The sequence below is a fragment of the Oxyura jamaicensis genome, chromosome 19, assembly GCF_011077185.1.
Source record: "Oxyura jamaicensis isolate SHBP4307 breed ruddy duck chromosome 19, BPBGC_Ojam_1.0, whole genome shotgun sequence".
Lineage (NCBI taxonomy): Eukaryota > Metazoa > Chordata > Aves > Anseriformes > Anatidae > Oxyura > Oxyura jamaicensis.
In genome coordinates this window covers 8,546,595-8,568,792 of record NC_048911.1, presented here as the reverse complement: position 1 = coordinate 8,568,792, position 22,198 = coordinate 8,546,595, and the positions used below count along the sequence as shown (strand labels likewise).

At 37.6% G+C, this 22,198-nt stretch overlaps 1 protein-coding gene across 3 annotated transcripts in view; it reads right to left on the bottom strand.

The window, feature by feature from the left end:
• Positions 1-22,198, bottom strand: part of MED13 (mediator complex subunit 13) — a 58,621-nt gene that overhangs the window by 16,400 nt on the left and 20,023 nt on the right. For all 3 annotated transcript variants that reach the window (XM_035342845.1, XM_035342844.1, XM_035342846.1), the window contains exons 5-16: positions 14,476-14,621; positions 13,293-13,490; positions 12,265-12,459; positions 11,118-11,280; positions 10,717-10,827; positions 8,131-8,808; positions 4,026-4,242; positions 2,955-3,039; positions 2,497-2,618; positions 1,267-1,357; positions 909-1,123; positions 276-472 (exon numbers count right to left, since the gene is read on the bottom strand). In XM_035342845.1, coding sequence (XP_035198736.1) covers positions 276-472; positions 909-1,123; positions 1,267-1,357; positions 2,497-2,618; positions 2,955-3,039; positions 4,026-4,242; positions 8,131-8,808; positions 10,717-10,827; positions 11,118-11,280; positions 12,265-12,459; positions 13,293-13,490; positions 14,476-14,621 — 2,418 coding nt within the window. The remainder of the gene's footprint in view (positions 1-275; positions 473-908; positions 1,124-1,266; positions 1,358-2,496; positions 2,619-2,954; positions 3,040-4,025; positions 4,243-8,130; positions 8,809-10,716; positions 10,828-11,117; positions 11,281-12,264; positions 12,460-13,292; positions 13,491-14,475; positions 14,622-22,198) is intronic.

The following is a 22,198-nucleotide window of genomic DNA, read 5'->3' as shown; positions in this document are numbered from 1 at the left end:
ATTAAAACTGGACTTGCACCATTAAGCTTCCCCAAGAAGCCTTTAAATGAGACAACAAATAAAGCGTATGCACAGTTAAGAAGCTATTTCAGGAGACACTCTCTTGTAGTAAGGTTTAATCAAAGATTGTTTAAAAGACTCCTGTCAGTTGTCTGAACAGCATCTTTATGAATTTTTCTCATTACAAGTTTATAAAAAATAAAACTAAGGAGTATTTCATTGTGTAAATAACTGAAAACCGTAGATAGCTCAAACATTTGTGGCGTAATTCATACCCATCTTTGATGAATGGCATGGCAGGTCCTGGAGGAAGTAAATCCAACTTTCCCACAGTCCAGCTCTGGCGATAAATGCATTCTTCTGGCAGCTTGATGGGAGGGAGACACTGGCTGGGAAGTGTCTTCAGTGGTGCAAACATGGAACATCCCACTAAGGCTTGGCAGTTCTCAGGTTTATAAACATAAGAATAATCCTAGAAGTTATACATGGTAAAGCATCAGCATGCAAATTAATAAGATTATTTCAGCAATGAAAAGGCTTTTTAAAAATGTAACTGAATAAAGTTCAAACAGTAGTTCTTTAATATTTAATCCAAATAAAGCTGTAAAAGTGGAAGTTAAGATTTACATATATATCATTCGCACCCATCAAGTGATATGCCAATACAAAACAAACCATGAATTATCAAAACTTTATCGTTAGTTTACCAATGGCTAATCATATATTACTCTTTAAGTTTAAGTTGTAAAATAACACATATTACTTACTAGATGTATGTTGCCTCCCTCAGTATAATACAGGGGACAAGCTACAAATTGTACTTAAGTCTCCCACCAATCCATTCAGGATTAAGTAACAGACTGAAGAATAATCAATAGAAACGTATCAGGACTATCAGCACTACGTACCTTTATTTCAGCAGGTTTGGGGCTGCAGAAACCCTCATCTACTTCAATTCTGAACTGAGCTCCCACACTAGAGCTATTCCCTTCAAGTACTGTTCCTCCAAGTGTAGTGTCCATGCTGCCATACTCCTTATTATTCATGTTCATTGGTGAAAATCCCATAATATGCTGTTCCAATGAAGGCGGAGTTGGATACATTTTATGGAGATCTGCAGTGCCTAATTTCAGATCAGAAGTAGGCTTTAGAGTATGACAACATTTTGAATTGTTTTCTTTTTGTCCTAAGATTTCAGTAGGGTAAAGGAAGCACGTTTAAATGTTTAAAGCTAGTATTCTATTTAAAGAAGAAAATACAGCTTACTTATGCATGACAGCGGGTCTAAATTTCCTGCTTTTGCCTCTTTGCAGTTGGATTTGTCATCAGCACCATTCACTGTTCTTTTAGATCCAGGCTAAGAAAGAAAAGAAGTACTGTATTAAAACCATTTCAGACATGAACACATTCATTTTCCCTGATAACAGGAAATTTCAGGTACAGTGGACATAGAAAGCTGAGACTTCATATAATATTATGTAATATTTAGAAACACTATAATAAATTGTAAGTTTGATACTAGTAATTGGGATTACCCTTGTCTTCCCTTAATATTTGTAACTCAGAATACTCTCCTATCAAATCGTGACACTATTGAAATGAAAGACCAGTTATAAAGTAGCTCTCAGCCTGCTAGTAGACATTAAAAAAAAAAAAAAAAGAGCTAAACAGGGCTGCCCACAATCTCTCAAAAAGTACACACTCCCAAAGCCACGCTAACATTACTGATGTTAGCGCATGAATGGGAATAGAAAGAGAGAAACGCAATTCCTGGAACAAGAGCTAAAGGGAAGAAAAACTGTTTAAATTAAAAGGGATATTTTACAACGTTTAGACAGTACTATAGTCTATAGAACATAAGAGTCTTCATGTTTAAAAGCAAATAAGCTTGCTTTATGCTCTATATAATGACGACCTTTGATGGCCATTAAGATCCTTCACGCCTTTACTCAGCTACCGCTCCCATTAAAGTTGATGGGCATTTTGTATGAGTAAGGAGATTTAGGTTTATGCATGGAACAAAGTCCAATTCAGAAAAGACAACCGATTACTAACAGTACTGAGAAAGAAACAGGAAAGATAATGAATTCAGAGCCACTAGAGACTGCAAAAGAAACTGCTCCAAGATAATAACTACTGCAATGAAGCAGCTTAGTTGGCAGAAGGTTCGTCCACGTGTTTAAATGCCTCTTATGTTTTTTTTGTTTTCAGTATTACCTTCATTGACTAGCTAATTTATTAATTTAAACTAGAGATATATTCAAGAAGCATATACTGCCTGAATTGTGAGGATATGCAAGATCAAAAGCTTTTTTGTATCAAAAATGATTGCATGAGCCAAGCAGAACAGCATGTCTGCTCCAGAGGAGTCATGATGCTTGCAAGTGTTGCAAGCTCCCCTAAAACCACCAAAACCGCCCACAAAACACAAGAACACATACATGTTACTTGCAGTTTTTTGTATAACAGCTGCCATGAGTTTCGAACATCACTTACTGTTAGTTCATCCTCATCAGAATTGAAGAGATTGTCAAGGTCAGTATAGGAGACCACCAAGTCTGTTTCATGGAACAGGCTAGTTGATGCAGTGCGAGCATGAGCAGCAATACGTTGGGCATCTATAAAAAAAAAAAACAGATTACAGAAACACTGATGATGTGTGTTTTAAAAAGCCACATTTAAAGGACTACTTCCACAGGTGAAAATATATACACGTTCTCAATTCCTTTCAAGTGTCTTACACATAAGTGAGGTCCCTTCGATTTTATTACATTTGGATTTTATAGCCACCTTTTATTTGCAAGGTTCAACGAATAAAACACGTTTCCAAGAAGATCCTGAATTCTGAAGATACAGTGTAATACACAGAGTGAAAACACAGTAGCCTGTTAAGAGTCCATTAACTATTCAAATGATCATTAATACACCACAATTTAAAACAAAAGTCTTCTTACCTTGCTTGACAGAAGGACTAAACAGAGACATAGCATCCTCTCCTTCATGAGATAAAACTGTAACACTGGATGCACCATCCTCAGCCTATTAACAAAAAAAGTAGAAAAGTTCACTTAAATCGATCTGGGGGAGGACACTATTTCCCTATGGAAATTCTTGTATGCATTGGAAGGATCAGGTTCTCATTAGCCTTCTAGCTCAGCAGGGTGTAGCCTGGGAGTCTGGTTAGTGGTATCTGCTCATGGAGAAGGAAGCTTGGAATACAGACAACATGCCACCAACACACAGAGGAAGAGCACAGATAACATACATCTTAGGCTTTTGTGTTAGGGATACACACTTTTAACTTAGAAATCAAGCTGTGGATTCTTGCTCTAACACTTTATTGAAAAAAAACATTATCAAATGCTACACATTAACTATACTGGTAATTATTAACAAAACTCTCAAAACAGGAGTGCATACATACAGAATTAGTCCTTATAAGCCAATTTATTTCATGTACAGACTCTCAATGAAATTATATTTTCTTCCTTTTTGGAGGGTGGGTGAGAGGGGAAGTGGACAGGGACTGAGGAGCTTGGTACTTCTGTTTTAAACGCAACCTCACATAGTTGGTACTGGTTAAAGTACAAGGAAAGAGTGCAATTCACTGTCCAGGCAACAACTAGTCAGAGTTCACCTCCTCTTCCCTCCACCTCTCCACACATGAACAAAGCATTTGCCTTGTTTTTACTGTCTTCCACAAGTATCTGCTGTCACCCATTTCCAGAGAGAGGCTCCTGAGCCAGATGGATTTTTGTTCTGATCCAGCAGCGTTCTCATAGAACAAGCCATAAGCACTAGTGCAACAGCACCACCAGTGTGCCAAAAAAAAAAAAAAAAAAAAACACTGGGTATCACTGGGTATGTAGTTACTGCATGAATGCTGCATACTTCATTTATTATTTCTGCTTGAATAATTTTTTAGATGTACTTCTAAATACAGAGAAGGATTTATGTTACATTGAAACAAATTGCTTTAGTCACTAAATCTCATCACTGATTTGTATCCTCATTTATTTACTCACCTTGTGTTTCTTCCCAGCTTCCCTCTCGATGTTCTGCCTATCTTTTTTACTATCAGGAAATAAGAATTCCACATCGCCATCAACAAAGGCGTAAGGATCGATTTCAGGTTCCTGGTCAGCATCTGACACTACTGCTGCTAGGTATTGGTTTTTACTCTGATACTGTTGCACCAGTTCATCAGAAACCTTCAAAGGCTTCCTACATTGCACCATTAATCTGCACAGAAGAAAAAAAATCACAAAATATTATTTATCACTTACGTGGAAGTAGTTCTGCTATGCCACAACCCTTCACAAAAGCAATTTCATCTTTCTTTTCCCTTTTCTCCCCTTCCACCCCAGCTTCAGCAAACTTTTTGGGAAAGAGATGAAATCATTAGTCATGTAATACAGCCTCCTTACACACGTCAGATACAGCACTGTGACTCATTCTGACTATCTCTCCTCAAGCATTGTCAACCCAGATAAAGATTAGTAATTCATCCCAGGCCGTAGCTGTCATTTATTATAAAGTACAAACGTATTAAGCAGTCTATAGCCACTAAAAGAAACTCACCAGGTTAAAAAATTACTTACTGCCATTCCCCATCCACGTTCAAACAAATGATCAGAAAGAAGTGTTTAAAACTGAATTTGCTATACTTTAAGAATTTAATTCCTGAAGATTTCATTCAGCATAGAAAGGCAGCATGCCAACCCTTCTAATACCTGGCTGTGTCTAACACAACACAGACCAATACGCTGTTGGACACTAAGTCTGGCTATGCAAAAAGCCTATAACTACACAAATGCCACCACGTTTAGCAGTCATTTAAATCACTTCTATAAATACCAGATGAAGGTCACAACACACCGATATCTAATTTACTAATGGGAATAAACAAACGTACATTTGCCATAGTCAGCTTTTTTCTTTTCATCCCATTTGGAGTCAGAAATGGAGTTGAGAGTACATAAATTATGTTTTTGTAACATCTTCTGGTTTCACACATGTAATAATGCACCAGCAAAAAGAAATATTGGTAAATAGGAAGTTACGTTGGGAACATCAGCTATACACGTGCCCCTCTATCTTCTGCCACTAAATGATTTTGTAGATCACAGTGTATGAGAGGTCCCATGCGAGGAAGGTATTGCTTGGAACAAGACAACCCTTTCAGCTGTGTCAGACTGCTGAGGCTGCACAATTTCTTCTTACTCACGACCCTCCTCCTCCCAAGCAGGAGCAGAACAACCAGTGAGAAGCATTCACAGAGAAGACGACACATTAAAAAAAGGCATTTTGTAAGGATGAAGATTGGAGAGATACTTGAAGGCTACACACAGGTTCCAACACATTTATTCTTCCCCTTCGAAAGCCGCTTTCCAAGAAGAAATGCTATCCCATAACAAACTGATGTGCCTCATGATTAGTAGGGCTTGGTTTTGACAACCTAGATCCAGACACTACCTAGAGTCTAAAATAAGGCTTACATTTCTCCTCTGAGAGACCAGAAAGCAAGAAAAATGTGATACAGAACAATTCAATGACTTCAGCCTTGGAATTCTGCTTCAGTGCACAGTGATTCCTGAAAAGTTCTTGCTGCCACATCTTGCATCTCACAGCCAACAAGAGCATTAAATCCCTCTACACTGGTCATGGTAACGCCCTCACTAACATCTTGCATTAGCCATTAACGTCACCGTCTCCACCCCCAGACAACACTGCAATGAGTGTGGCTTTATGTCAAGAACTAGTGGGATCTATATATGGAGCAGCATTTGATAGAGCTGAAGGTTTCCTCTTTTCTAAATCCCTTAAAAGTTTACATGGGGGTGGAGGGAAGAGATGGAAAACAACTTTCTAGGAACAAGGAATTAAACACCAGGAAAAACACAGCAAAAGTGAGCAGCGGTTTCTAGTATTTTTTTGATCAGCAAAGAAGGGAAATTAATAGCAAGATGCCCTGATGGAAAAACGTGTAACATACATACACATACACAGTAAATTTCAGTAAATTGTTAAATCAAACTGTAGCCCATACAAGGAACAATCATTTCTTGAATAGAAAAAAAGAGAAACCTGAAGTAGAGCTCATCTTTGGCTGACTGAAATCAATTCAAGGTGAAAAAAATGCTACAATCCTAGAAATGCACATCTTGAAAAGGCTGAGATTCATTAGCTTATGCAAACTCTTCAACAACATTAACACGACAGATAAGGCTAAGGACACGTGGACGAGAACAGACCAAATGCTACGGTATATTCATTTCTGCTCACAGTTTTCCTACACAGCAAATTCAGTGCAACTGCTACCAGTGGCTTTCCACTGCCAGAGAAACAAAATCCACACTAAGTTTCAGTCCTGGGAGTAGCTGCTTCAACTCTTCCAACACAAATTAAGCACACTACGTCCACAGGGAGGGACAGGACAACTCTATAATGTGCTACTGGTCACACTGAGAGTCTCCTTTCACCTGAATATAAAAAAATCTGAATCAAAAATAATTGACAGCAACTGGGCTGACAGATGCAACTCTTGGTGCATTCACAATGCATTTTTTTGTCCACAGATCACATCCGTGAAACAAAGTTTGTCACCTCTGCATCAAAGTGCCAATCGTGTTAAGTTTACCGTGCTATTAACAGCCCTGTCAGCAGCACCTGTTGCTTCCCATCCTTCTCCTGCAGCTTTCCTGCTTCAAGCTAGATGTCCTCACAAAGAAGGAAGGTAAAAGATGGATGCCAGGAAGAATTTCTTAAGCAGTACAACTTCGAAGGAGACAACCCAGAGGGCCAAGTGGTTTGGGTTTGATTGTTTTTCGTTGTCGTTGGTTTTGTTTTTGTTTTTAATGTCAGTGGTGGTTGTTTTTTTTTTTTTTTTTGCCTTTACTGGGAGAGAAAAGCCATATTGATTCATTCTGCAGTAAACCAGAACGCAAACAGCTACCCCTGCTTTGACTCAATCAATGCAAGTTTTAACACCAAAACCACTAGGTGCCATTTTCCTCTTTTGCCTCTAAGCTTCACAGTTTATCAAAACTTAAACAACAAAGTGATCGATTTTTAGCCTGATTGAAACAGTAGCAGAGTAGAGCATTTTAAAACCTGGTGCTAGATAACACTAGCTTTCAGACATAATTTCAAGTTATTCAACAACAACATTAAGTTAATTTACACGTACTTCATTTCATGACAATCACATCAGCCTAAGTACAAAGAATTCCAAGATCTCAAATACATTTCCTGTAGCTTAAAGGCTTTGGTTCTAATGAAGAACTAGTCTGACCCTCTCAATTTAGAGGAACTTCATTTAATGAATGAGGGTCTCCCATATGATCTGAGGTCCAAGGCTAGTTAGGAGTAGACACACTAGCCACTTGTTTTCTTCGAATGATAGCCTCAAGACCTTAAGGCTGTTGAACAGCAAACCCAGATCAGAGAGAATGCACCACATGCAAGAATGCCAGTTTATACGCTACATATTCCCAACAGAAATTGCAGATAATAGAAAATAGCTGTGGCCCACATTAACTTTGATGTCTTCTGGGAAAAGAAATTAGTTCCTTCCCTGTTCTCATCAGTCATTTAAATAAACAACTTTCAAAATTTAAGAGTTCTTCTGAATAAAGACAAGAGCAGAGCTGAGGTAGAAGGAGCTTCATCTTTAAAAGGATAAATGAAGTACCACTTTAACAGGGTAAGTCTTAAAAAAATAAAAAAGTATTAAAATGAGAAATATATTTGGTTTTTGTTGTCATCGTTGTTTGGGACCATAAGTCCCAAATATGCACAATTTGGCTACAGAGTAATTTTAGAGTAGAAAAATAATATTCATTACCATCTGCTAATGCAGAGTGTTAATGAGGAAAAGCTGGAAAGTCTTACTACATATTTGACTGTGCTTTACACTTGCATATTACAAGTATTGTCTTCTTATGTATGCACAGCACAGATAAAGTTCGGCTCCCACTCAGCAACACCGCTCAAGCTGATGAGAGCAACACTAAGCTTCAGTGAAAAGACTGGTTCTAAGGAGAAATTGCCTTTCTAAGGAGAAAGGCTTTTGGCTTTTCAGCTTCCTCACTTTCTCGCGTTATTACTGTAGCACTGAGTATTACTTACTCTGTAACTGATGTTATGTTTTCCTGTTCAGCAGGTATTACTGCATCATCTCTCAATTTATCACTTGGAAGCTGAGGTGGTAAGAATTCCACATCCTTTTTCTTTGGAACTTTATAATACTTCCAAGTAGTATCTGCTTCATCTTCCTCCAAATTCACTGCAGTACCAACATACATTGTAGGCTCTATAACTTCAGGAAATTGAGCTGGAAAAGGCTGAGATAAGCCATCAAGTCTGTCTTCCATTGTTTTTGTGGGAACCAAGGGATCTGGCGTTGGCATCTGGTAGAAATGTTGGGGAGACGAAGGAGCTTTGGTTACCCCTTCATCAACTACATCACACGGGTGAGGACTAAGTGGTGGTGGTTGAGGTGAATTTGCCATTTCAGCATTATGCATCTGAGGAGTCTTTGCTACATCATTAGTTCGGATATTTGAAAATCTCACTTGACTGTCTGGTGCAGTCATCACAAGCCTCTGACTTGCTGAATCTGCCTCCATGGCAACATCATCACTGATAGATACACGATGATGAAAAGGAGTCAAAGGGCGTTTTTGTGGCTTATCCCCTTTGTCTTGCTTCTCATTTGTCTTGTGCTTTGGAGCTGCTTGCTGTTGCTGGCCCACAGGTGGTGCCTGCCCCTGTTGACCTGAATTTCTTGGTTTGAGATTTTTGTGCCTGCAGAATTAGCATAGGTGAAAAATACTTCACATTAATCTTTCAAATATGTCTATCACAGCAATTTCATTAGGTAAGAATCAGCTTCTAAGTCATTAAACAGGTGATTATAGAAATCTGATACCATTCTGAAGTGAAGCTGCTTTTTTTTGGACCATAACTTAATTTAAAAACAGGAATAACATTGTAATATTTTAGAATACTATTTAAAAAAATAGAAAGCACTGTCGTATGAGCCCAGAATGCACATAATCCTCAAAGGCATTTATAAAATACTGCCTTCAGTTATCAAAAATAGATAGCCATACGAGCAAGCTGTTGCTTTTAACTTCTACCAACACTGCTGAATCAGTAGAACAACATAAGAATTAGCAAATGACTTCTTGGATTCAATGATCAATACTAGCCAATAGTGTTGTACAAGTCTATGTTAAAGAGTGGAAAATTAACATCAAGAATTTAGAAGTCAAGCTGTAGGTCCTACAAAAGCTATAAAATATTCTATAGTTATGAAATACCTTTTGTAGCTATTTGCCTGCAAATTTAGCAAGAAAGACTCAATGTCTCACCTGCATTAATATAGTTGGGTTTTGGTGGGGTGTGTCCACTCCCCCCCTCAATAAACGCACTTGAACTTAAATACTTTAGCTTGGAGCTGAAGATGCCAGCTTTCTAGATTATCTAACAGAACTAGAGACATGAAATATCAAAGCCTGAAATGAAACTCTTAGGATTAAGCTACTGAACTGCATGTACATCCTTAGCACCCGGGTATTCTCTGCTCTTCTATTAGGAAAGTTACAAAATACACAGCTTGCACTAAAACCAGGATTATGCAAGAATAAAAAGGTAAGAGGCATCAAAATCTATTTTTACTTTAAACACTCAAACATACGCACATACTTCTCACTGCTCAGAATCCAAAGCATAGAGAACAATAAGGGCTTTGTTTGTTTGTTTAAAGTCTTTGCAATTTCTCTTCAGGGAACTGCATATTTTTAATACATACCTCATACAGTTAATTGACGCTTTTCCCTTAGCTAGCACTACCAAACCCAAATTCTCCTTTAGGAGAAATTCAATCCCCCACCTTCTACCAGCTCTTCTCATGCCACTAGTATTTCTAGAGAACTTAAACATTTCAATGAAGGAGAAAAATGTACTTCTTTCAACATGCTATACTCTCTAGGCATTAATTTTTTGAATATTTTAATATTTAAATTGCAAGGTAATCTTTGTAACAATTGAAATCAGAGAAGTGTTTGCACCTTTGCAACACTTCAGTCACCTAAATGTTCTATAGTAAGTACAAAATGAAACATTACTTAATGTTTCCATTTATGTTAAGCAATTTTAAACAAGCTTGTTTGTAAGGACAAACTACTGCATCTGCCCATGGAACGCCATATTTCCCAAAAAGAAAATTAACATTTTTCCCTTCCTGCTCCTCAAGACAACATTTACCCATGCAGCAATGATCCTGTTGTTCACTAACAGCTTTTTTCTTTTAAGACTAACAGCACAGCCCTCTAGAGTAGGTAGGTTCTTAATAAGTAGGCTTTCCCTTTCCATCACAGCCCAAGAAAGCTGCCCATGAGGTAGTTTCCAGAATTGGAAACTATCCTTGGTTTGGAATTCCAGACCAAGACTCAAAAATTGTCACTGAGTTCAGTGGACCAGTAGGTCCACTCAAATAATTCACATGAAAAAAACTCTGCATTATCTTATTGGGCAGAGTTTCAAGACCTCAAATGGCATGTAGGATGAGATACAAGTATGTTTGTTTTTAACCCCTTTCTTATAAGCAGCTGTTGCTTAATTAGTCAAAAAGTCATCATCATGAGCCCTCTCCTGAGCACTTGAATCACAATGTACACTGCTGGACTACGGATCTGACAATTACCGTACCTTGAACAATTGCAATTTGTCCTCTGTGTGGCTTCAACAAAATCCCAGGATGCTACCTTGTCAGCTGTCTCTTCATCACACAAGCCATTTGATGTAGCAGAATATTTCCGCCTATGATTCAGTATTGGGAGAGTTATTTGGGATCAACACATTTATCTCCTGTCAAGCCTCAAGAGCAGTTTTATGACACAGGATTCAGCAAAGAAATCATAAACTTCTGCTAACACATTAAACTGAGAAATAAACAATGTACTACTTAGGATCCAAATTAACTTCTTTAAAACATTTTAACCAAGAGTAAAACACTTTCTACTAGTAGTCATAACATCTTTACCAGAATTATTTTCTACAACACACACAAAATATGGTATTTCTTTTTGTTTCATAAATTGAATACATACTTGTTCTGTGCTCTGTTCATATTGCATTCTTGCCAAACTCTGTCCACCACTTGATTAGCTAGTTTTCTAGGTATTTTACCACCATGATGGCTAGTACTGTCAGAGATAAATCCATCAGAAACTGAAGGAAACTTCACCCATTTCTGGGCAGACTGAGCATCAACTGAAAAGGCAGCACCAGAAGAAATATTTTTAGGCAATGAGTTAATACACTCGTAACCACTATGAGCCCAATTCAACCAACACTGGTTGAACATTCCAGGAAAAAATACCTTCTTAATTCAATGCCAGGCAATAAAAACAGACAGAAGATTTACATATAGTAGCAGATTATAATAACACAGTTCCCTCAAATAGAGGGGAAGAAAAAAAAACAAAAAACACAAATGTTTGTTATAACTGGGCTGGCTATTCTTTATCTGCCCAGCAACTACAGGCCTGAAAGAGAAAATAACATTGCTCATACATCAGGAAAACCTGAGCAAAGCTACCTGTTAGCGAATTTAACGGTTTTGTTTGTTTGCTGGTTAGTTTTGGTTTTACGTTTTTTGTTGTGGTTTTGTCATCCTTGTCCTGTGTGTCTTATTTCCCTCCCAGCCCCCCAGGTCTTCTGCTACCTTCATTTGAATAAAAAAAAATTACTTGCATACCCCTTTTCTTCACAAAAAGAGCTATTTATAAAGTCATAAGTAACTACTAGTGAGCCTTACCTGCTTTGACTTAAAGCAAGTATTCTATAATAATTACTCACATGGTTCAGAAGGCACACAGCCTATAGGAAAGTCAAGTACAAAGAAGCCTCCTGGGACTGTGAAAAGGCTGAAGACATCACCTTGCTTATCAATAACCAAGATACACAATGATGTTTATAAAGCTACTCCAAAATACATACACACATTGGCAGGGGGACAACACAAAGACCTTGACCACAGAAATGTGAAGTACTGGACCACAGCATCAGATACAAAAGCAGTCCTTACTTTACCCATTTACAAAAACATCTAAGTTAATTTTGCCCAAAAATAAAGAATAAAAATTGTGTTTCACGACAACAGACTTACAAAATTTTTAAAAAGTGATTTTGGTAATGAGACAGTTGCACAGTGAATATCTGAATCCTTTCTAAACACTGCTAACTTCACTATACCTGTTTGAACTTCCTCTGGGGATGTCGGTGGAGTCAGAGTTACTGAAGACATTGCAGGATCTCTTGTGGAAGCAGGCACTTGGTGGACACCCAAGCAAGTAGTTGAACAGTGAGACGCCCCAACAGTACTAGGAGCCGGGATGTCTGTCTGAGGAACTAGAACGAAGCACGCTGGATACACCATTCGCACACCAGCTGAAAAAAGAACAAGCCTATTTTACACTTGTTCACCAACAGCTTTAAAACTGTCAACAAAAGGATCACCGTACCAGTTGCTTGTAAATTTACCTGCGCTTTCTGCTTTACTTTAAGATTTGCTTTATACAGAAGATTTGGTTGCATGGATAAAAAAGGCTTTTCTATACAGGCAGAGACAACCCCAGCCTATACGTACTACTACTCAACTCTACCAATTTGATTTATAAAGAAAACTGCAGACATAGCTTTTAGTACCACGTAAGAGTGAATATTCCTATTGCCGTCATCGGAGTCTCTAACCATCCCTGCAATACAAGTTTGCATCGCTTACTACAGAGAAATGATGACATTAGTTGGCAAATCAAAGGTCAGTAGCACTCAACAAACAAAAACTACTGTGTCCCAGGAGCTTAGATTTTAGAAACAAGAGGAGATAAATGCAGTGCCTGAGTACATTAAGTTCTTCAGGTTTGCGGTTTTGAAGAAATCCCTGAAAGGCACATCTGTTCTGTTTGAATTTGCACAGAATCTGAAACAGGACAACATGCTTTTGATGCATCTCAGATGCCAACAGTGACAGTCTAGTGTTTTTGTTTTAAATATAAAACAAACAGTCTTGCTTCTCAGGGCACAAATACCTTATCTAATAGATCTGTAAAACCCAATTTAAGTAGCCACTCATTTTAGATCGGCCCAATTATTAAATAGGAAAAAGACCAACAGCTGTCGCAAATGGCTGCAAAAGAATAAAATGGGGTCACTTCCACATCAGAATTTTGAAGATCTAACCAAACAATTTCAGTAATTAAAAAGGTAAAGAGAACACATACCAACAAGGACTTCAACAGCAGCTAAAGAATCATCTTCCCAATCCATGTCTTCTTGCTTTTCCTCAGACCCCTCCTTCAAGTTAGATGTGACAGGATAGAACTGTTTCCATTCACCAATGAGCTTTTTTGTCGATGAATCAGAAAGCTTGAATGACTGCCCTGTGAGTGTGCCATTTAATCCAAAGGGACTTAGAATAACTAAAAAAATAAATACAAGTAAGTTAGAGATTCTATCTAACCAAAATTTGCACTTCCTACTGAAACAGCATTAGTGTTATTTCAGCCACACCAGATAAACAACTTACCATTGGTAAGTACACCCTGACCACATTTTACTATACTGCACAAGTCGGAGGCAATAGGTACGCGTTGTTAAATGTATGTGTACTGTAAGAATCAAGGTATCACAATAACAATTCCCAATTAATCTGTTTAAACAAGCAACAGGCAAGTTTTTGACTGGGCTAGCAATGACTCTGCAATATACAGGTGGGATAAAAAGACCATTTCAAATTCCGACAGTTACTGTGTTTCCCCATCTTTTCATTCTGCTCAGTACAGTTACAACAACAATGCTGCATATATAAAAGGAAGTAATCTGTTTCGTGTTTAGTCTTGTCCATATTAGAAAAGCACAGCTGCTGTTAAATTGCATTCAAAGAAAGCAAGTTTGGACACTGAGCAGTAATAAACAAGGGCAATGCATAGTCATGCAGGAGAAGTGATTTCTCTAGCCAACACAAGTGCGTCTTAGACAGGGAATGATCAAGCAGCCCACTAACCAGACTCAGGCCCCATGACTCCTTTGTCTTCAAGAGCATAGCCTGCATCTGCTGGTGGAACCAAAGGAATTTACAGGCAAGGAATAGCCAAATAAAAATGGGAAAGGGGATTGAACAGGTTAAGTATGTCAAGTCAGAACTGGATTTGTAAAAGAGAGGTTGTGGAAGGTATGTGGTGGTTATAAAGCATGGAAGTTATCCACCCGCAGAAGATCCGAAATGTACCAACTGGCTTCTGACTGGCTATGTCAAGACAGCAGATGTTTGGGTAGAACACGTAGTCAATGCAAAACAGAATGCCTCTGCTCCCACTCCCAGAAATCTTTACCAGAAATCCTCATACTGAACAACTCCAAGGATTGATTTTACTTTAATACACACTAGTGACCAGCAAAACCTACCTTGAAAAGGGCTGTTAGACTGCTGGGCAAGGGTGAGGTGTTCTTCACTAAGCAGGTACACAGGTTGATGCTGACTGATCTCCACACTGGTACAAACATTGCTGTCCCCATGTAAGAAAAAGGTGAACGAGCAGGACAAGTGCTCACTGAGGAGAGAGAAAAAAAACAAATCCTAAGAACAGATCTTACAACGGTAAGTAAATAGTTTTCTCACTAATTTGAAGGGATTTCATTTCAAAATATTCATTAATAATACTCAAAAATCCATTCCATCTAAATAACTAAATGGTAAATACATGTTTCCTTGGGGAACATACAATGTATTATAGCTTAAAGACAAAAACAAAAATCAAACAGGAAGAAAACAAGAGACACTAAGTTTTCTCTTCAGATTGAGACCACTTTTTTTTTTTTTTCAAATCAATTAAAAGCAAACTGTGACTTAGTATTTTATGGTATATTTATTAAAAAGCTATAAATATATTTCTGAACATTCATTAACTTTAAGGATGCCATATCTAGGTTCTTCTGTCAGAGATCCACTAAGCAGAATTTATATTTTAGGATTTATATCAAATATTTGCCAACAAGTAGCTTATTTAAAAGCAGAAAGGCAACAGCTTTGGGAAGTTGGGATTTTGTTGTCAGGGTTTTGGTGGTGGTGGGTGTTTTCTTTTGTTTGTTTTATTGAATCTCATCTCCATGATCCTAAAGCCAATCAAGTAGCTAAAACTGAACTTCCACGCCTACAAACAGGAAGATATGAACAATTTAAGAAAAAGTCATTGTTAATCAAGTCATCAAAACACACGTCAATGTTTACTATCAGATGCTTCACTGACAGCTTCTCAGTGTAGACCAATTGTTTTTAAAAAATACAGTCTTGTACAGGAAATATATATATATATATCTTTCATACAACACTGAATTAAATAAACCTGGTTTACATAGTGCTTGACATAGTTAGCAGCTCTGTGAAATCTTCTACCTCCCAAGACCATGCTTCAGAGACTTCCCAATTTTTGCAGCTACATTGTCTGTGTTTTGTTATGAAAATATAAACACCTGCAAGTACAACTAAGAAAATATTTTCTGTCACATCCAAATCATTTTGATGGCTTGTGTGAAATATATTTCACCATTTTTAATTAAAGGGCAGGAAGAGATTGGGAAGGAAATAAAAGCAGAACCCTGCCAGCCGGCTGCTGAAATAGTGTATCTCAGTACCCAATTCCATCTGAAAAATCACTTTTTCAATAATTAGAAAGAAGTTGTACACGCACAATGATTTTAAGTTATATAGCTACAAGTTATCTCAAGTGTCAGCCAGACCAATAGATTCCCATAGGAAAGGAACAGATGTGCAAAAGCAAGAAGATGCTGTTGACATTGGACATTAGATTAGGTCCAACATTTCAGTAACAGAAGAATGAAAGTCAAGGAGAACCTTAGAAATACTTCATAAAATACTGTACAGAAAATAAATCCTTTTCTATAAGAAGGGCAGCATCAAGCACCTGCTCAGTCTCAGGAAAAGAAATGAAACAAGTCAAGGGAAACAGACTAAATGAAGTGAGTCAAAATAGCAGATGCTAGTGCATTTTTGCAAGGTCAAATGGAAGAGACACTCCATGAACTACCGTAGCCTAAGAAGACCGTATGAATGCAACACCACCTTCTGCCCCAAGAATAAAATTAGACCCCATCAACACCAGCATTGTGTGCATACTCTGTGAAATTTTAGTCTATAGAGTCTTTAGTGAGAACAGCATACAAGTTTTGCATTTCTGAAAAATAAAAATAAAAATAAACAAGTCTCCAGAACTGAAGAAGTGAAGAAGTCCAAGCTTCTGAGCAAGCCCTATTGAAGTAAGACCTCTGCAGGTGTGTTACTAGATACATCTTCAGTGTCATTTCCAAGACATTTCCTCCACCAGGAGCTATATCGTAAGGCAATAAAATATATGGGGAAAAAATATTTCTGGAGCTGGCACAATCCATTCAATCTATGGAAACAGAGATAAGGTGGCTTCCTGAATCTCACCCCGAAGACTTGAAGAGCAGCCACCAGGGCAGTCACCACAATGAGAAGAATGCTACAGTGTAAAACACATGGCTTCAACTACCAACTAAATTAAAATCAGGAACCTAGAAGACTTCAAGGATAAGAAAACCCACAGAACTGAGGGCAGAACAGAAGTGCAGCACCACGCTTTTTGTTATAGTAACTTAAAGCCAGCCATGAACTCAACAGAAACCACTCCAGTGGGTTACAGTCCTTGACTGGACAGTAACTATTTTCAAGGTGCTTCAAGCCTGTGGTGGTATACTGATCTGCTCTTCAGTTTTATTCATTTTATTTTTAAAGAACATAAAGAGCCAGGAGCAGACATACTAGTGAACTGTCATACTCACTCACCACTTCTTAGCATAATTACTTCAGTAAACTAGCTCAGGACAGCGTATTCCCTGCAGAGGAAGTAAAGTGCTCAGGCATCCCAACAACGGTAGTTCCCAAAATCAGTGACGATGGAGCTAAGCATCTTGATGATGATTTCAAGTTTGAGCAAAATCACACGGTTAGCAAACACCACAAAGTTCCTATATAGAAATCTGATTAAACTTTAATCCTTGTGCAAATAGTTAAAGACTCATCTTGTCAAATCGAATTTTATTTTCAAAACATGACGTGGTTTAAGGTGAAATAGTGGACGGTGCTGTTGGCTCCAGGTGACAGATAACTCTTCCTCACGCTAAGCTTCTGAATTGCTAAAAGCACATATTCTTTAAAGACACTTCAAATGAGATTAAGCTATGTCTCTAGTTAACGCTACATTATTGCACAGATAAAGGGCAGACATCTGTAGCATAATCTGAGAGAATTCAGATAAACCAAGACAAAGAGAAGCATCAGCATGATAACAGAAGCATGTCAATTCACTGCACAGCTACTCCTGAGTAGCAGCAAGGAAAATTCAAGGTCATCATGCAAAAGCCAAATCAAAAAAAAAAAAAAAGAAAAAGAAAATAATACAAAAAAAGACATCTCCCCTCCCCCCATTGAGCAGGAGGGAAGTTTCCAACAAAATAATGAAGTAAGACAGTGGCCATTGTTGGCACTGACATCATTCAAACAGCTTTAGCATGAAAGCTGCAAGCACACTATTTGTAATGGAGGAAAGCAGATCCACTACGCTACAATTGATTCTGAAGTCTCCATGCAGATTGTTCACTAATTCTCCTCATAAATTTAACAGAAAAAAAATCAGGCACATCACCTTCAATTTTTGTTTCGGTAGGTGCTATGAGGTTATTTTATGCACAATAGAATATGACTGTTTCGTAGTCGGAACACTGAAATATTACTGTCCTTAAATTCAACTGAAGGGAAAAATTTCCACATGGTACCTCCTGAAAACCTGAGTCGCCTTAACTAAAGGTTAGCAAAGGCAAAACTAATATTTTATGAATTCAGACACAGTATTAAATTGCTTCTAACTAGTCACACTCAGGAGCGGTTTCTTCCCATTTAACACCATCAGTTCTGTGTTACAAAATTAGTGCTTATGAAAAAAAAAAAAAGGCACCAGAAATGCAAGGAAGGATTGTAATAAAAAAAAAAAAAGGCAGAAACATACCAAAGATCTTTGCAAGGGAGTGGAGAAAAGGTGGTAGGAAAGGTAGAAGCAGAGCTCTAAGTTACTGGCTGCCCCTACATATGCTATTTAATGGACTAAGCAAGAAACCAGTAAGCATGTATGCTTTTTATTATATTTATTTTTATTGATACATTTGCAGATTCCCCAGTTCTGTAAGTTTCCAGAGATTCACTGGTAGCACACAATGCTACCTCCAACTCAGCTCAGGAGAAATGTTCTCAAACCTTTCCAAAAGCTATTAAATTCCACCACTTGTCTAACTTCCTCTCCTATTCTCAATGGCTCGCACTGCAGACAAAAATCCTAATTAAGTACAAATGACAGGAGCCCCTTCAGAATTTAGCAAGTCCACTTAGTTGGTCAAAAAGCATTTCACTTCAGGGTAAATAGGCAAATTGCTTTTTACAATTTAGTCAAGTACACAAACCCAGAAAGACTGGTGATTTCCTGCCTACTAATACAGAGTTCACCCTAAGCTTTTATTTGTGGACTTTTTTTTTTTAAGTACCTCGGAAGATCACCAGATGATTTGTGCAGAGCATCTCATGACTGCAGAATAAAGAAAACCTATACTACAATGCTCAGAACTTCTGTTGTACATGCACAGAGGTGCAGACAGATGCCCTCCCCCCCTGAAAAGTTTGTCTTAAAGCTACTATGGATTCTCCACTTGTTTTTATATATATATTTTTTAGTTCTACAGTACAATCAAGCATTGTCATATGTGCATATAGAAGAGCAGGGGACAACATTTTAAACAGAAAATTCTGAAAACAAAACCCTAATTCTCATTTTCTTGCTCAACCCTGAATATAAATTAATTTCATTAAAGGCCTAACTATAGACCTTAACTATTAATAATCTAGCGTCCAACACTGGTAACCCATCTCTGGATACAAATGTTTTGAAGTGTCAGGATGAACATTCTGTATGAATTTTGATCTGAACACACCAGAACTTAGTGAGTTTCAACATTGAAAAGAAAAAAAATCCTTCAGAGACAGATAACAATTCAGAGACAGATAACAGAGACAGATAACAATTCTATGTAAAAAGAAATGGAAACCACTGTGGACAATTTCAATAAATTTATTTTTCTACCTTCCTAAAAGAAACTGAAGTGAAGGAGAGGAAAGCTCACTGAAATTTACATATACACGAGGTTTCTGCATCTCCATTAGCAAATCTGAAAATGCCTTCTTGATAAAAAGATAATTAGGTCTGTTGTTTTTGTTTTTTTTTTTCCCTTCTCCACATTAATACTTATGTAGAGCTTTATGTCTTCGAAGTGCTTCACAAACATTAGCTGCATTAGAACCTCACTAATCCACACTTCACTAGATTACATACTTCAAGTCAGCACCGCACTGTGGCTGGAAGGCAAGGAGACTGCAGCTACATCAGAAGCAACAAAGGAGTCTGCAATTAAAGAAACCCTACACCACATTTGATAGCAAAGTCAAAAAAGCATTCAAATGTCTCAGCTGAAAGGAGAATGTTTCTTTGTTTTTATAGCTATCTCATTTTTTTTCCTAGATTGTCTGTAAATTACTTCCAAGCTGATCTGAGTGGGTAACCAAGTCAGAGCACCATCAATCGTAACAGAGTATTTACTGTATTCTCACTATGTATTTCTCTATTCCCTTTTCCTAGAAGAACAAAATGGACATTGCAAAGCTAAATTATTCTCCCAGAACTAATGACTTGCATAATTACTTTTCTACCATTTCCCTTTCAATCAGGCAGAACACTTCATTAAGGAGCACAAACACGCCAGAGATAGAGTTTTAAGTCTTACAAATACTGTTCACTATTTCTGATTATTATAAAGTGTTTGTAAAAGCTGGAATACATTGGCCAATACCCTGAATCCTTTGGGGCGTTTTGACCAAGAATCAATATATATCATGACTGGCTGACAACAGTCATCATCATCATCAATTGACCTGACAGCTCCCAACTGATGCATCGCAACTGCCCAAATAAAAGCACCTCCAAAGAGTTATTCTTCACTACAGCCTATTACAGGCAGTATATTATCAAATAAGTTCCTTTTTAAAAAGGTGACAGTTGCCTACTCTAGTAAATTATTGGGCTGGAAAACATAGTCTTACAGTTAAATAGGTTCTTTGGGAAAGAAAACCCCTTCGTATTCAGTTATTCACCTGTAACCCCCCCCCCAGACCTGTTTGAAAAATAACACTATAGCAATGAGCAGAGAACAGAAAATAAAACAACTGCCAAAGAATAAGTCTAGAGGAATTCCGTACCTGACCACATGCTCAACACGCGCTGCCATCATCCTCTGTTCTATGCTACGCTCTACGCTTTGTTCTCTGTCAGGCAACCCTCGAGGCTTTTCATCATGGAGAAGAAAGAGGGAAGCTGCCAAGCCACTTGAGGCTTTCTGAGCTAACGGAAGAAAAGCAGAAGCAACTCCCTCAAGACAACCCATCTACCACCTTTTCTTTGTAAGTGCTTGTTCAGAATGGTTCTTTGTGACTACATACATCTTCCAGGAATAGCCGGAACACTGCAGTGCGCTAATGAAGAGCAGCTTTCCATGCAGCCACCTTCACACCTGCACTGCTTCAACAGCAATTTTAAACATGAAGTCTTCGATCTCTGCTCATCGTGCCATAATCCTCAATGAGGAGACTGCACAATCTTCGTTCAGACTAGAAAAGAACTGGAATTTAAATATGCATTTGCAGTAATGAGCAAAATATGAAGATAAGGAAAATGCTCAAGTCAGATCATTATATTAATGCAGCATCAAAAAAAAAAAAAAAAACGTTGCCAGGAAAAACACGTGGTGGTTGTGGGATTTTTCCCTTGTTTCATTTTGTTTGTTTGTTTTTAAGAAATGAAAGAAAAAAGCAAAAGCACAAGGCAGGTACCCAAATTCTGAAATAGTTCTGGAGCTTTGTTTCTGTTTATTTTATTCTGGGGTGTGTGTTCTGGTTTTTGTTTGTTCTTTCAAGTGCTAGGGCATGAGGGAAACAGAATAGGAAGAACATGCTAACACACATACTCATTATATTGCTGCACTACTTTCTATGCTAAGAGTTTGAATCATCATTAATCAATTCACAAACATGCCTTTCTTGCCGTTGGCTACAAGTTTCCCCGTAACGTCAGGGTTTGTATCAGCCCCTATCACAGGGTCTGCTCTTCAAGCGGACACAATGGCATTAATATCCTTAATGGGAAAGCTCAAAGAGATCTAACCAAATGCACATCTACATTTTTCTAGCAAGTTACATACTCTATCTTAACGTGAAGTAATAGTATCTCCAAATACAGACGCTTCTCTAACTACTGACAAAGAGATGGAACAGCAGACATTTTTCTAAGCATCTCTGAGTAACTCCCTATGGTCATGAAGGTAAATATAGCAGAAAGCTGATTTTGATGATAACACAAAGCAAAAAACATAGCTAATAGCAAAGTAGAAAAACTTCCAGTTCAAAGCACATCATTAATGACTACTGTCAAAGGCTCTACAAAATATTTTTCACATAGCTAGGGATATTTTGATGTTCACTAGAACCGCAAGTTCAAAAATATATTTGTTTATTCCATAACCAAGTTGCGTGCACTAAAACAAATACAAATGTTGTAACCTGTATTCCAGAACATCATATTCACCTTAAAGGCTTCCACATTTAGTCATTGTTGTCATTATTGAGCTTAGTTTCATCCCAATAAAAACAAGGTTGAAACAAAAATACATATTTTTGTATATTAAAACCATAGAAGCAAAGCTGATTCTTTCAGAATGCAACCAGAACTTTAGATACCTCTATATACACATAAAATCGTGCATATTTCTGCAGATACAACAATTATAAGAAATATTACAAAAAGAATTGGCTCGTGTTCCCATATTTCTGAACTCGTATGAGACTAATAAAGCTGTCATCTTGTATTTTAGCATCCTTTCATTATTCAGGATACAAATCTCAGTTATCTGAACTTATGCTTTCACAAGGAAATATACATGTGCTATAGAGAATAAAAATCCAGAATATATTTGGAAGACAGATAATACCTAGACATTA